General features: G+C 55.6%; 1 protein-coding gene across 7 annotated transcripts in view; it reads right to left on the bottom strand.

The window, feature by feature from the left end:
• PTPRF (protein tyrosine phosphatase receptor type F) overlaps positions 1 to 12,733 on the bottom strand; it is an 81,860-nt gene that overhangs the window by 38,255 nt on the left and 30,872 nt on the right. For all 7 annotated transcript variants that reach the window (XM_036893202.2, XM_036893205.2, XM_036893210.2 and 4 more), the window contains exons 6-7: positions 9,632 to 9,820; positions 1,107 to 1,217 (exon numbers count right to left, since the gene is read on the bottom strand). In XM_036893202.2, the coding sequence (XP_036749097.2) occupies positions 1,107 to 1,217; positions 9,632 to 9,820 (300 nt within the window). The remainder of the gene's footprint in view (positions 1 to 1,106; positions 1,218 to 9,631; positions 9,821 to 12,733) is intronic.

Below are 12,733 nucleotides of genomic sequence, written 5' to 3'. Positions count from 1 at the left end.
GCCTGTTGTCTCAGAAGCACAATTTACCTATCACCAAGTGGGGTGGCAGCCTGTGGCCTGTTGGAAACCTGTGCCCTGACACAGAGCAGCCCCTCAAGAGGTAGATGGTTGACAACCTAATTCTCTGTGCCCTTTCTGACCATGTGGCCACAAAGAGTGGGACAGGCCACTGCCATCGCCCTGCCCATGCTTGACCCCTTAAGAAGCTACGCTAAGCAGTGACTGTGATGAATTCACTGCAAGGAAGCTGCATGCATTTGCCTTTACAAACCCCCTGCGTGGAGACAGTTTCACTTTTAATGATGCCCATCTGTGTAAGAGGGCTAAGTGAGGGGATGCGGGGGTAGGTTGGCTCCCAGGCCCCTCCTGGGCACTGCACACCAGACCCAGTGTGTTCTCAAGAGAGGGCAGGGGGCCAGCTTTTGCTGCCCTTGGACTATAAGCATAGCAGAGACTGGACACTCCAAACAGTCCCAAGGCCCTCTCGGCTGAGTGCCTGGACCTGGGAAAATGTGCGATCCATAGTCCCAGCAAGGAGAACCTAGAATATAGTAAGTGCTCACTGGTAGGGGCTCACAGCCTTCTCAGCCTGACCCTCTCTCTATACAAGAGTCCTGGCTCGGAACAGAGCACAGGTGGCTCCTCCTCCAGGAAGGCCCTGGGCAGACCTGGCCAGAGGGCAGACTCACCTGGCCTGGAGCCCACACTGCTGGGGAGGGCAGGACAGGTGTATACATGTTTACACGCAAACACATGCCTACTCGTGGACACACATGCGTGCACGCACAACGAGAATTCTGCTTACAAGGCTCTAGACTCCCGTGGGACTCTGGGCCCATGTGGCAGAACCTATACAAAATATAAATGCTCCCAAGTGTGGCTGCCTCCCAAAAGGCCTGCAGGGAAGGAAGACAAAGTAACGGCGGACATTAGGAGCCTGCCCGGTGGGAGCTGTTGCCGCGGCGATGGCTGCTGCAGAAAGAGGTGGGAAGGAGAGACTGGGCCATGACAGCCCCCAAGTGTCCACACCAAGGACTCCAGGCGCTATGTCTAGCAGGGCAGTTCAGCTCCATGGAGACAGGGCTGGGCACTGCCTGAGTCCTTACCTCGCACATACAGGTTGGCAGGGGCTGAGTAGCGTGTGCCCGCGGAGTTGGTCGCCACACACTCGTACTTGCCTTGGTCCGACTCCTCACTGCTCTCAATCTGCAAGGCACCTGCGGGAACACAAAGACAGAGGTCACGGGGAGGGGTCTCAACAGCATTTGTGGCTCGTGTCGGCCAGATGTAGTGGACATCAGGGTCATACCCCGGCACAGAGATGCTTCCAAGCAGCTGTCCCTCACAAACCCAGTGGCCTCCTGGCTGGAACCAAGGGTCACACTCTGGAGCACAATCCCACTCTGCCCTACAGTCCTGTCGGGACTACTGGCTGGGCCAGGGGCACTACTACCACTGACTCCACTAAGTGTCCACCAGGCTCTGGCCAATACTAGAGCCTATTTGCCAACAAGCATCTCCGTTAGTGCTCCCAGCCCTACCAGCTCTGCTGGGCAATGAGGAGCCAGGCGTGGGTGGGAGCACCCTGTTTACCTGCTGGCCCGGGATTGCCAAGCACACAATGTCCTCACTGGGCAAGAGCCTGAGAATGTGTTGCTCACCAGAACCCCACAGGAAGAAAGGGGCTTGCCCTTGGGGCCTGGTGCCCAGCAGCCACAGCTTACAGCACCCATCCTCCCCGCCCACCCCACCCCCTCTCACCCCGCCAGCCCCACCCATTCCGGCTCCTCTCTTCAGCCTGGGCCCGCTAAAGTGCTTCGACCCACCATGGCTCTTGCATAATTCAGGAGGCTAATGGAGGCTGTAGCTCCCACGTGGGCCAGCGCCCTGAAGGGCTGCTCTGGCCGCAGACGGACAGACAGGAGCCAGGATTGCAGGGCAGCTGAAAAGGACCCTCAAAGAGGTGGAGGAAACGTGGGCTTGGGGCCAGTGCTGGCAGGTCTGGGTCGGGGAGCCTAAGGCGGGGGTGGGGTGAAACCACTCGACTTGGCCACCCGCTAGCCCTGGCAATAAAAATGTGAAAACACTGCTTGAGAGAGCACGCTGGGCAAGCTGTCTGGGACAGCAACACCCAGAGGCAAGGCAGCCCCCTCTTCCTGGAACAAGCTGACAGACAATCACACCCACACCGGACGGGCCAAAGGACAGTTAATAACCCCACGGGACACAGCCTGACAGAAAACCATCTCCTGCAGAAATAGCCAGGGGACCCCAACAGCCCCACCCCTCCCAGGACCCGGGCTAGCTGATGGTCACACCCGTACAGAACCTGCCAGACCCCCGACTGGACTGGACAGGGGCCACAGGAAGAATTCCAAGCCATTCTCTCACAGCCCAGGCCCTGGGGTGTACCGCTACGGGTCTGAGCTGTAGCCCCTCACTGTGGGACATCCCTCTTCCACAAGCCCCAGGGTAGCAGGAGAGGCCATGGTCACCCAGTGGCCTGGGAGCTGAGCTGGGGGAAAGGCTTCTTGGGCTCGGTCCTGATGCAGAATGACAAGGGGCTCGCCTGCTCTGTGGTCCTGGCCTCAGCCCTCCCCATGGGCATCAGGGAGCATGAGGGCCCAGGACAGATGCCAAATACCCAACTTCCGTGTGAACAGCCCTGATGTGCCCCCAACAGGTCATGTTTATGGGATGGATGGACGTTGTTACAGAAAATGTTGATTCAAGCAGGTGGGGGTAGGCCCCTGGCTGGGGGGTGGGGTGCTGCACTGAGGTAAGCTCACTTTGCGGTGGGGGAAGACCTGGAGGCTGGTGTCACAGGTGGTGACAGGAAGTGGTACCTGGGTGAGGAGGCTCCCCAGCACCAAGAGCCAGGACTAGTCGGGGGACAACACAGACCTTGAACCTATGTGTATACTGAAAGCCCCAAATCCATAACCAATACCAAGACCCAGCAGAGGAGCATGAAGAGTCAGTGTAGGCTGAGAGGACAGGTCGGGGATTTGGAGGGCGAGCCCTGCCCTCAGGGGTAACGGACAAGATGCTGCACAGGGAGGCAGCTGCTCTTCGCAGCCCCGACTTCTGTCCTGAGAATATCCTGGCCCTCTGAGGGTCTAAATGTCGCCAAGGACACTGAGAGAGGTGCGGAAAAATGAGGTGAATAAAAACAGTACCAAAGCAAGAATTTTACAGGGGGTCTGCTCTGTGTCAGACACCGCCTAAATCCTCATCCTCTCCTGCCCCCATGAGGTGTGGCCCTGGCCCCAATTTAAAGCACAGGAAATGGCCTTATGAGAGATGTTACCGATTTTCTGAAGGTCATGCAGGTGGTAAGTCACACTTGAACATGGATCTTTGAGTCCAGAGTCGGGGCTTTGAAACCGGACTGCAGGCCCAGCTGCATAAAAGCAGCTGGGTGCTAATAGGTCACATGACCTAGTTACGCAGGACCCTGTTTATTTCTCTGTTGTCATCTCATCATCTACACTAAAGTCTTAACTGACTGTTAAGTGTTTGCTGGGCCGAAGAGATTTACAGGGTGGTCCTCATTCTTCTATTGGGTCGGGATGTTAAAGGGAAGTCAGGTAATAATTGAGGGCCCCAAGACAAGAGAGGTTTTTGAGAGGAGGCTTGGTCACGTTCCCCCACCTCACAGGAGGACTCTCCTCTGTGCCCAGGCTTGGGCACTGGGGCTTGGCTTCACTGTGGGAGCCGACAGAGTCCCTCCTGTGGGGCTGGCCTAGAAGGCCCGGGAAGTAGGCAGGGCTCAGCTGAGAATCCCCACAATCCAGACTTGTAATGGATGAGTCCACAGGAGGTAATGACCAAGAGTGGATGTGTGTGGTGGCCAGCAGTATCGAGGGGGCTGGAGCTGGAGATGAGGACGCTGGAGAGGTCAGAATGGGGATGGGGGAGGTGAAGGACTGGACGGGATGGAGTGGTGGTGACAGCAGTGGCGTGGCGAGATGCACGGACAGCATTCTTACCTCTGATTGGTGAACCACCTGGCGAGGTAATTTGAATGCAAATAAGATCAGAGAGAAGCATTAGTACAAAAGGAAGGAAAGCCACAAAAAGCCAAATCAGATAAAATAAAACATGAGAAAGGGCCTTAAATACACGGAGAAATCCAGGCCTGAGTTAGGCCGGCCGGCAGGTGATGTGTGCACAAGCCCAGACTGAGGGAAGGTGAAGATTTGCCCCCCAGGTCACTGGCACTGCTCTGAGGAGAGCTGGATGGGGGTCAGCAGGGCTGGAGGTGATAGGAGTCAGGGAGGTGGATTCCTCAGGGTTCCTGCAGACCTAGCTGGCTGAAGCCAATGGAGGAGAAGGTGAATAAAAGTAGCAAACCCACCCCACGGGGCCACCCAAATTCCAGAGATGGATAGGATTTTAAAACAAAGCACTTACCAAAACAAACCAGGGCATTAATCAGACAGAAGAAAGGGCTAAAGGGAGGGCTTGCCATAGGTTACCACGAGACCAGGTCTTCCTGGAACAAACACAGCAGCCCAGCCCTGCTGTGGGAACCGGGGCGAACTGACAAACAGCGGCAGCCTCTCTGTAAAGCCCACTCAGCCCTGCTGAAAACTGAGTGACTACTGAGCTCCCCACAAACCCGACTGGTGAGAACCCAAGGGCAGGGCTCAGCCCTTGCCTGTTCAGTGCTTCATGGCCAGGGATCAGCAGCTGGGAGGACTGACCACTCACCCTCCAAACACCTAGTGCAGGGCTATTATGAGGTCTGCATGGGCTCCCTTCCCAACAGGTGCCCCCACTGACGCTGTGCTCAGCCTGTCTCCTACCACTGCCTTATCCAGAGGAGTGAGGAACCTGTGGGCAGGCCCAGACCAGACCCGCACTGTCTACCCTGACCCTCTCTGACCCTCTGCCCACTTCCAGGGGAGGGAAGGGTGACAGGGGACACACACTGATCACTATCTCATTGAACTTTATGACACCCTTGTTGGAATTATTCGTCTCCGCTGAGAATGACGGAACAGAGGCTGAGGAACACTGACTTGCCCAAAGCCCAAGGTCACAGAGCTTATAAGTGAGGTGGCAGAACTGACCAGCCCTGGCCCACAGCCCTCCCACTGCCCTAGGCTGCCTCCTGCAGACACAGAGCTGGAGGGAAGACAAAGGAGGTGATGGGGGTGGGGGAGCTGCAGAAAAACTGGGGAGAACCGTCATCACAGCGGCCCTCCATGGTCGCCCTGGGGATTTCTAGTGCCCCTGAAACCCTTTCAGGGGGCCCACAAGGTCAAAACTCTTTTCAATACTAAGAATTTGTCCTTTTCCTGCCTGTTCTCTCGTGAACATAAAGTAGGGCTTTCCAGAGGCTCCATTATTGTGATATTACGATAGTCCAATACAGAAGTATGAGAATCCACCTGCTCTTCTGTTAAACCCCAAATCAAAGAGATTTGTAAAAGTACAGAACAATGCCACTCTTCTCACTAAATGTTTTTGTTCTGGAAAATAACATTTTTCATTTAAAAATGTTATTTGTGCTAACACTCAAGGGTTTTTAATCATAAAGTGGATTAATAAATATTAAAAATCTTCTGAGTCTTACATCCAATATAGTAATTATTGATAGATAAAACCCACACAAAGAAAAGCTCCTCTGATATTTATAATCAGGGGTTCTGAGACCAAAAAGCTGACGACTGCTGACCTGCAGTCCAGGCCTGACCCAGAAAGGGGTGACAGCCTGAGAGGTCTGAGACCACGACCTGGCTTCCAGCTTTAGCTCTTCCAAAACCTGACCTTCTGTGGGAGATGACTCATGGGCCTCTCCGAGTAGTCGTTTCCCCCAAGCTGAAAGAAGAACTGCCTTTCCTTTTCCACATCACAGGGTGTGGGTGGGGGACAGGCAGGGACTCAGGACTCAGCACTGCCTGAGAGGAGCCAGTAAGCTCAGGCCAGAGATGGGCCATGACGATGCACTGACAACAATGCCCTCCTGGCTGACCGGGCTGATGGTGGGGTGGAGTCAGGGGCCCACGTTGGAGACTGCTCTGCATCTTGCTCCGTGGCCCCTCCACTAGAGCCAGTGGGCGTCCTCCCACAGCCAGATGCTGGCCTTTCTGCTCGAGGTGCCAGTCTTGGCTCGGTTGTCATGGGGTGGCAGGAGACTGTGCCCTGGGTGCACACCGACAGGCCACTGGGATGAACGGAGCACAGGAGATCTCCTCAGAGCTCTGCCCAGGCTTGGCCAACAGTTCTTCTCAGGAGTCAGCATTGGCTCTGAGCCCCACCTGGAAGTCAGCACCTGTTTGCTGTTCCAGTGATGCTACCTGTTCTGGCCTCAATTTACCCTCTCCCTGAGCATGCTGCACCCAACCTGGGTCTCAAGCTCAAATTCCCGAAGGGGCCCCTGTGGCCGCACCTTATGTCACCTCACTGAGGAAGGTGCCTGGGAAGCAAAGCTCATGACCCAGCTGCACTTGCCCCAGCTGCCTTCTATCCTGCTCCAGCTCGGAGGCTTGTCATGGGGACATGTGCTGTGGTTTGCCCTGGGGACACGAGCTGGGGCTTGGTCGCAGGTTCCTGAGGAGTTCTGGGTACTGGTCAGCAAGGGGCTGAGCTCCAGGAAGGACAGGTCTGTGCAGCTCTGGAATATTTGCCGGGTCCAGGCATTCCCCAGGCCCCAGGTTCGGTATATATGATACCAGCAGGCCCCTGGGTGACTTCACAGGTGAGCTCCCTGGCCCTGGATCTCCACGCGCGACCCCAGGTGGCTCCCTTAACTCAGCCGTAAAGGCATGTTAAAGGGCATGATAACCACAGCCTGTCCTGCTTCTCAGCGCTGCAGGAGAATCAAGTTCAACAAAAAGCAGGAGAGCACTTTGTGAGCTGTCAGTGGTGCGTAAACCGTGACGGTTGCTGTAAACAGTTGAGTGTTTGGGGGCCTGACTCCACTCTATAAAGGGATGTCCCTGTCAGATGGGCATGGAGCAGCCCTGCACCCTTCTAAGAGGATGGGGCAGCAGCCATTGAGGCTGGGAGTCAGGCAGTGGTAGGGAAGAGAGTCCTGTCTGTTATTATGAGGCCCTTCAGGGGTCACCCTCAGCAGCTGGACCCTGGCAGGTCACAGCTTCCAGGAGGAAGGAAAGGTCAAATAAGGTCTTCTTGGACCAGGGCAGTGGGACGAGTGGACATGAGTCTGTAGGGACAGGGCCCAAAGGTCATGTTCATGAAATCATTCATCAACAAGAGCTCAGAGATACCTTTCCCATGCTGGGCACTGGGGGACCTCACAGAGGGGAGCCAGACCCAGGCCATTTCTACAAGAAGTGCCCGGTCTGAGTGAGCAGAGCTGGAGTCAGACAGTGACGACATAAAACAGAATAAGTCCTGAAGGAGTAGGCCTTCCTGAGGCAGAGGAGGGGGAGGCTGCCCGTTCTGGTGAATGTGAGCAAAGGACAAGCATGGTCAGGGTGGCTCAGGGCAAGTGGGAAGTGGCCAGAGGTAAGAGCCCATTCAGGGAGCCCTCACCAGACGCCGGCGGTAAATGAGCGCCTTAACGCCATCAACTCACTTCATCCTTACTTTAACTGCTTCCTGATGATGCTGAGGAAACTGAAGCTCAAACAGGTCAAATAACTTAGCCAGGCCTACAGAGCTAATAAACGGTGCAATGGGGGCCTAATGAGATAAAGCTGGAGATGCATGCTGGGAAGGTGGAGAAGGGTTCTGTGTGCCTTGCCCAGGAGTGTGCTCCTGACACACAGGCAGTGATGTACCACTGGGTTTGTCAGAGCAGAGGGACATGAGCAGCAAACTCTGCTGCAGCAGGGACAGAGGGGAGAGCCTGGAGGCAGGGACAGCAGTGTTTAGTGACTGACTGGGGTACAGCTGAGGTAGCCAAGGAGAAAAGGGTCCAACTTGAGAGGTCTGTGGGTGACAACGAGGACTTACTGGGGTAGGAGTAGAGCTATGTCCCAGGTTTCAGGCTGTGGGGCTGCCACTCACAGAGAAGTCAGTCAGAGAAGGGCATGGATGTCTGGGAAGGAGGTCACCACTCATACAGTAAAGGTGACACCCAGGAGACAGACAGATTTTTCAGTCTAGAGCCCACGCAAGATGTTTGGTTTGGAGAGACGGAACTCAGAGATGCAGGAGTGGAGGAGGGCCCTGAAGCCATGGGGGTGGGTGAGCTGGCCTGGGGGAGGTTCTGGCCCTGGGGCAAAGGCAGGGAGCAAGGGTTCCCTGGCTGGAGGAATAAGCAGAAGACAACAGAGAAGTAAGAGGGAAGCCAGCGAGAAGTGGGAAGGAGTGACTGAGGGGGAGGAAAGGGTATCCATTGCTGGGAGAGGGCGCGGACACCTAGGCCTCAGCAGCAGTCAGTGGAGTAGTGGGCGGGAGCTGACTCACAGGGCAATGAATGGGTGGCACAGGGCCCGGCATACAGCAAGCACTACATAAATACTTGATGCACGACGCGCGAGAAGGCATGCCTTCCCAGAACTGCTGTCATGGACAGTCAATGCCTTTCTGGGGTGGAGGCCAGGCCTGCGGGAGGACCATCTGGCTGCTTGGGGAGCCAGCCTGGGGGACTGTGGGAAATACGGAGAAGCTGAACCGTGCCGGCCGCTGGGCAGCAGCCGCAAACGCTGCCGGACCATTTCCTGCCTTGATTATGGCTGTTTTAATTAACTGTGCTACAGCTGCCTCCATCTTGTTGAGTTTTAATTAAATTAAATGAGCTAACACTTCGTAGGCTGTCTCTGGCGACCATGGCCGAGGCCAGAATCCTGCCGCTGCTGGGTGGTTCATCTCTCCCGCCTCCCCTGGGCACCACTGGAGCATTCACCTGGTGGGAGTTGGTGGGGAGGGGCAGGAGCACCTCTGAGGCCTACAGGACCCTGAAAGAGGCAGGGTCACGTCCTTCTTTGTGGTGTTGACATCATAGTTGATGGGCAGCAGGGGCTCTGGCTGGTGCCAGTCATCCCACCCAAGCCCACCTTCCCAGAGCTAGCCCGGGGGAGCTTCTGGCCCAAGATCTATTGGTCCAACCCGGTTGGTGGCAGATGCAGAATACAGCTAAGCTGATTCTGAGCCTCCTTTCCCGCCTGCTCTGTTCCCACAAAAACTGAATCAATGATGCTGGCGGGAGCCTCACAGGAGCGATCAACAGGGGCGACACCTCCCACGAGGTCTTGAAGGCATCCTTACTCCCAGGGCTCCAGGCTGGCTCAACTAAGACAGCAGAGGCATCTTTGGCCTCTTTTCCTGGCTAATCCCTGCTGTCTAGAGAAGCAAAGAGAAGAAACATCCAGGCCGCCTCCCAGGCCAGGCAACAGGGAGAATGGAGGATGAATACCCACAGAGCCCCTTCACAGAGCCCAACATCACCCTGGGCACGTTACTTGTGCTGCAAGGAACAGGTCTCTCCAGAAGTCTAGACTCTGAGGATCCCAAGAAGGTAGAAGAATCTCCCATGACAGCCCTTGCTGCCAAGCTCCCTTCCCTAGGCCGGGCAGACCTGTAGGAGGGTCCAGGCTGAGGTCTCCTGGGGCTCCCAGGCACCCAGGCCCAAGAGGGGAGCTTGTGCCGGGTTCTGGTCAGACACCTTTCCTGAGTCTGAGCAGCCCCTTGATCCTCGCTCTCTGCTTACCTGAACGCAGCTGTTTGATGCGGCCATTGCTTGTGGCAGGGTCCACAGGGAGGAAGTCTTTGAACCAAGAGATCTCAGGGTCTGGATTTCCGCCTGCTGCACACAACATGGTGGCGGTGCGTGCCTTCTCCACCACCTTCAGCTGGGGCCCCATATCGATGGAGGGGAACCCAGAGGGCAGATGTTCCTCTGCAGACAAAGAGCAGATGTGTGCATTAGGGCTGGCACTGCCTGCACGCTAGGACCCCACTCTGTGGGCAGCTTGTCCTGACTCCCTCCAGACTCCTCTCCCTAATCCCTGACTTCTAAGCATGAAGCCGGCCCCAACATGGGAGAACCAGAGTCCTGTGTCCCACTGCCCAGGCCAGTCCTTTGCAGGGCAGGGGGCTGCAGTGGAGCCCACCCTGCCCTGTTAAGAGTTTCTGGATCTGAAAACAATGCCTCACACTAAAGATGTCAGCATTCCTGAGCCCTGGGAAAAATAAGGACTGATGCTCTGCTGGCCACAGCAGAAAGTGCTATATGGACACTGTGCTGTAGGGGCTCCTGTGCTGTCCAGTCCCCCATTCCCTTATCTGCACATGCATTATCCCCTCCACCGTCTGCATCTAACCCTCAGCTCCACTGCACGGCAGAGCCCCACATCACATCCTGGGTTCTCCTGACTCTGGGCTACCCTGTCCTGTAAATGACCCACTCTAGACCCTGGTGCTAACTCTGGCCTATTCTCTAGTGCAGGCTTGATCTGGACCCCTCTCCCTCCCTCAGTCCTGACCCTGGAGACTGCAGTTAGGCCTCCGGACCACGACCAAGCATGTGGAGGCTGAAGAGATTTAAAAAAGCTCTATGAGGACACCAGAAGTTGATAAGGGAAGGCAAAACTCCCTGGCTACCTTTTCCCAGCTTGCTAGGGGCTGGTGGTTCATGGAGGAGTCCCTTCCATCGGAGCAATAAAAGAGACATCAGCAGCACATCCCCACTACTGCTGCACATGGACTCCTGCACAGCTCTGAGGGATTGGGGGATGGGGCTAGGCTGCCCAGTCCCCACCCCAGGAAGCACAAGGGGCTAGGAGCACAGGTTCTGGATGACTACAGGCCAAGTGGGGGTCCCACCTCCACCACTAACTAGCTCTGTGACCTAGGCCCACTACTAATCCTCTCTGTGCCTCCATTTTTACCTGTAAACAGGTGTAAATGCCCACCTCTTAAAGCCATCATGAGGACTATATCCAATAGCGCATAAGGTGCTGGACAGTGTCAGCATCTTATAAAGAATCTGCACCCAATGAGTATGAGCTGACGTTATTACTATAACTAGCAAGGCTTGAGCCACAAGGTTAGACAGCTACCAAGGCTAGGGCCTGGGCCCCCCTTTCCCATTCTGGGCTAGTGAGAGGCCCTCCTTACCGGGAGCAAACCACAGACTGTATGTATGAGAACTCAGTAGAGCCTCTCCACCAGTATGGATGCCTGCAATGTCAGTGGGGGAAGGGGAACTCTGTCCTTTGTCAGCCTTCTGGCAGGGCAGCTGGTCTCCACAGACCAGGAGACTAGGCCTCTGACCTCCCTCCCACAGACCCAGCACTCGGTGGGCATGTGGGGACATTTGCTGAGGTCAGGGTCCTGTGCCAGGGAAAAGGCACAGAGCATCTTCAGTAGGGAAGAACATAAAGACTGGCAGGGTTAGTCTCCCTTGGAGGCTCTAAGAAACCCAGGGGGACTGACTAGGGGGTGCAAGAAGAAGAGAAAGCTAGAGGAACCCCAACAAGCAGGGGTAAGACATCCCTCTATCTGCTGCCAGATTGGGGGAGGGCTGGGGGGAGGGGTGCCCACTAAGGTGCAAGCTGCCAGGGGTATCTCCAAGAGGCCATGGCCCCAACAGGAGAAGGGGGTCTCAGACTGGGAAGCAGTAAGACTCCCAGCATGGCCTTGCCTCCCTAGCATCTCTTGGTAGCTAGCAGTATGCATCCCTACCTGCAGCCCTATAAATTCCAGACGTGAACCCAGTGTCTCTTTGGCTGTAAATATGATTCCACAGCATCCTGACTTTCAGCTCTGATTTTTTTCAAAGGAAAATGTTAAACGGTGACAAGAAAAGAGGATGGAAAAGAAGCAAGACTTGGGATGCACCAAGCAGGGGACTGCCTTCCTTTGGCCTTGCTGCTACCTGCTTTCTTTCACATGAAGGCTCAGGCACAGTCTGAGGCACAGGGCTCCCCTCCTCCCTCCTTGTCCTCCCCAGCAGCTAGGGCACACTCAAGACTTCTAGAACCATCCTAGCCCACCAGGGTGCCAGTCTAGTTCTTCCCAGACCTCAATCCTACCTGCTCAGCCCTCCTGAGCAAAGGGGGAGGGGTAGCAGGGCCTGCTAGAGAGAGGGCCCAGGAGTCAGCTGGCCTCCAGCTCTACCCGCAAGGTACTGATCAAGGAGAAGGGAAAAAGTACAAACTTCTACAGCCTTGTGTCCCGGGAATCTACTTTGAATTCCTAACACGGGGAAGGTCTTTGGGATTTACGCCAAATTAAGGACAATTAATTTTCCTCCCTCAATTATTGCGCCCTTAGTGGCTTCGTCCTTGGCTCAGATCATCCCTCAGGCACTACAGCCAGAGCCTAAAACCGGCATGTGTGAAGAGCTGTCCATAAAACAGCAGGACTCAAAAGCCAGTCCCTTGTGCCAGCAAGGCTTCTAGGCAGAACTAGAAAGCTGCAGCATGGCACCTCAGGGAGGAGAAGTGTGTCTCACAGGAGGAATCCAGCCCCTCAGGAGTGACCCGCTGCAGCTTCTTCCTCCTATGCTCACCCGGGGGGCCCACAGCACATTCAAAAGTAGCCAAGGACAGCAGCCGGTTAGGAATGCCTGCTGTGCACATGTCTGGCCAAGCTGGGCACTGCACTGGGCATGGTATAAACTGACTAATCCACCAGACTGGTACATTTATCCCCTTCGCACCCCACGTGCCCACAGGAGCTGGGTCCACTATAGCCTGAACCACTCTGGCTAAGGCCCAGGGCAAATTCTTCCTCAGGCTGAAGTCACAGGCTCACTCCAAACCTATCAACAATCAGTAAAACTGAGGCCCAGATATGAGGGATAAAA

Source organism: Manis pentadactyla, chromosome 4 (assembly GCF_030020395.1).
Source record: "Manis pentadactyla isolate mManPen7 chromosome 4, mManPen7.hap1, whole genome shotgun sequence".
In the NCBI taxonomy this organism is placed as follows: domain Eukaryota; kingdom Metazoa; phylum Chordata; class Mammalia; order Pholidota; family Manidae; genus Manis; species Manis pentadactyla.
This window is presented reverse-complemented; position numbering and strand designations above follow the sequence as displayed.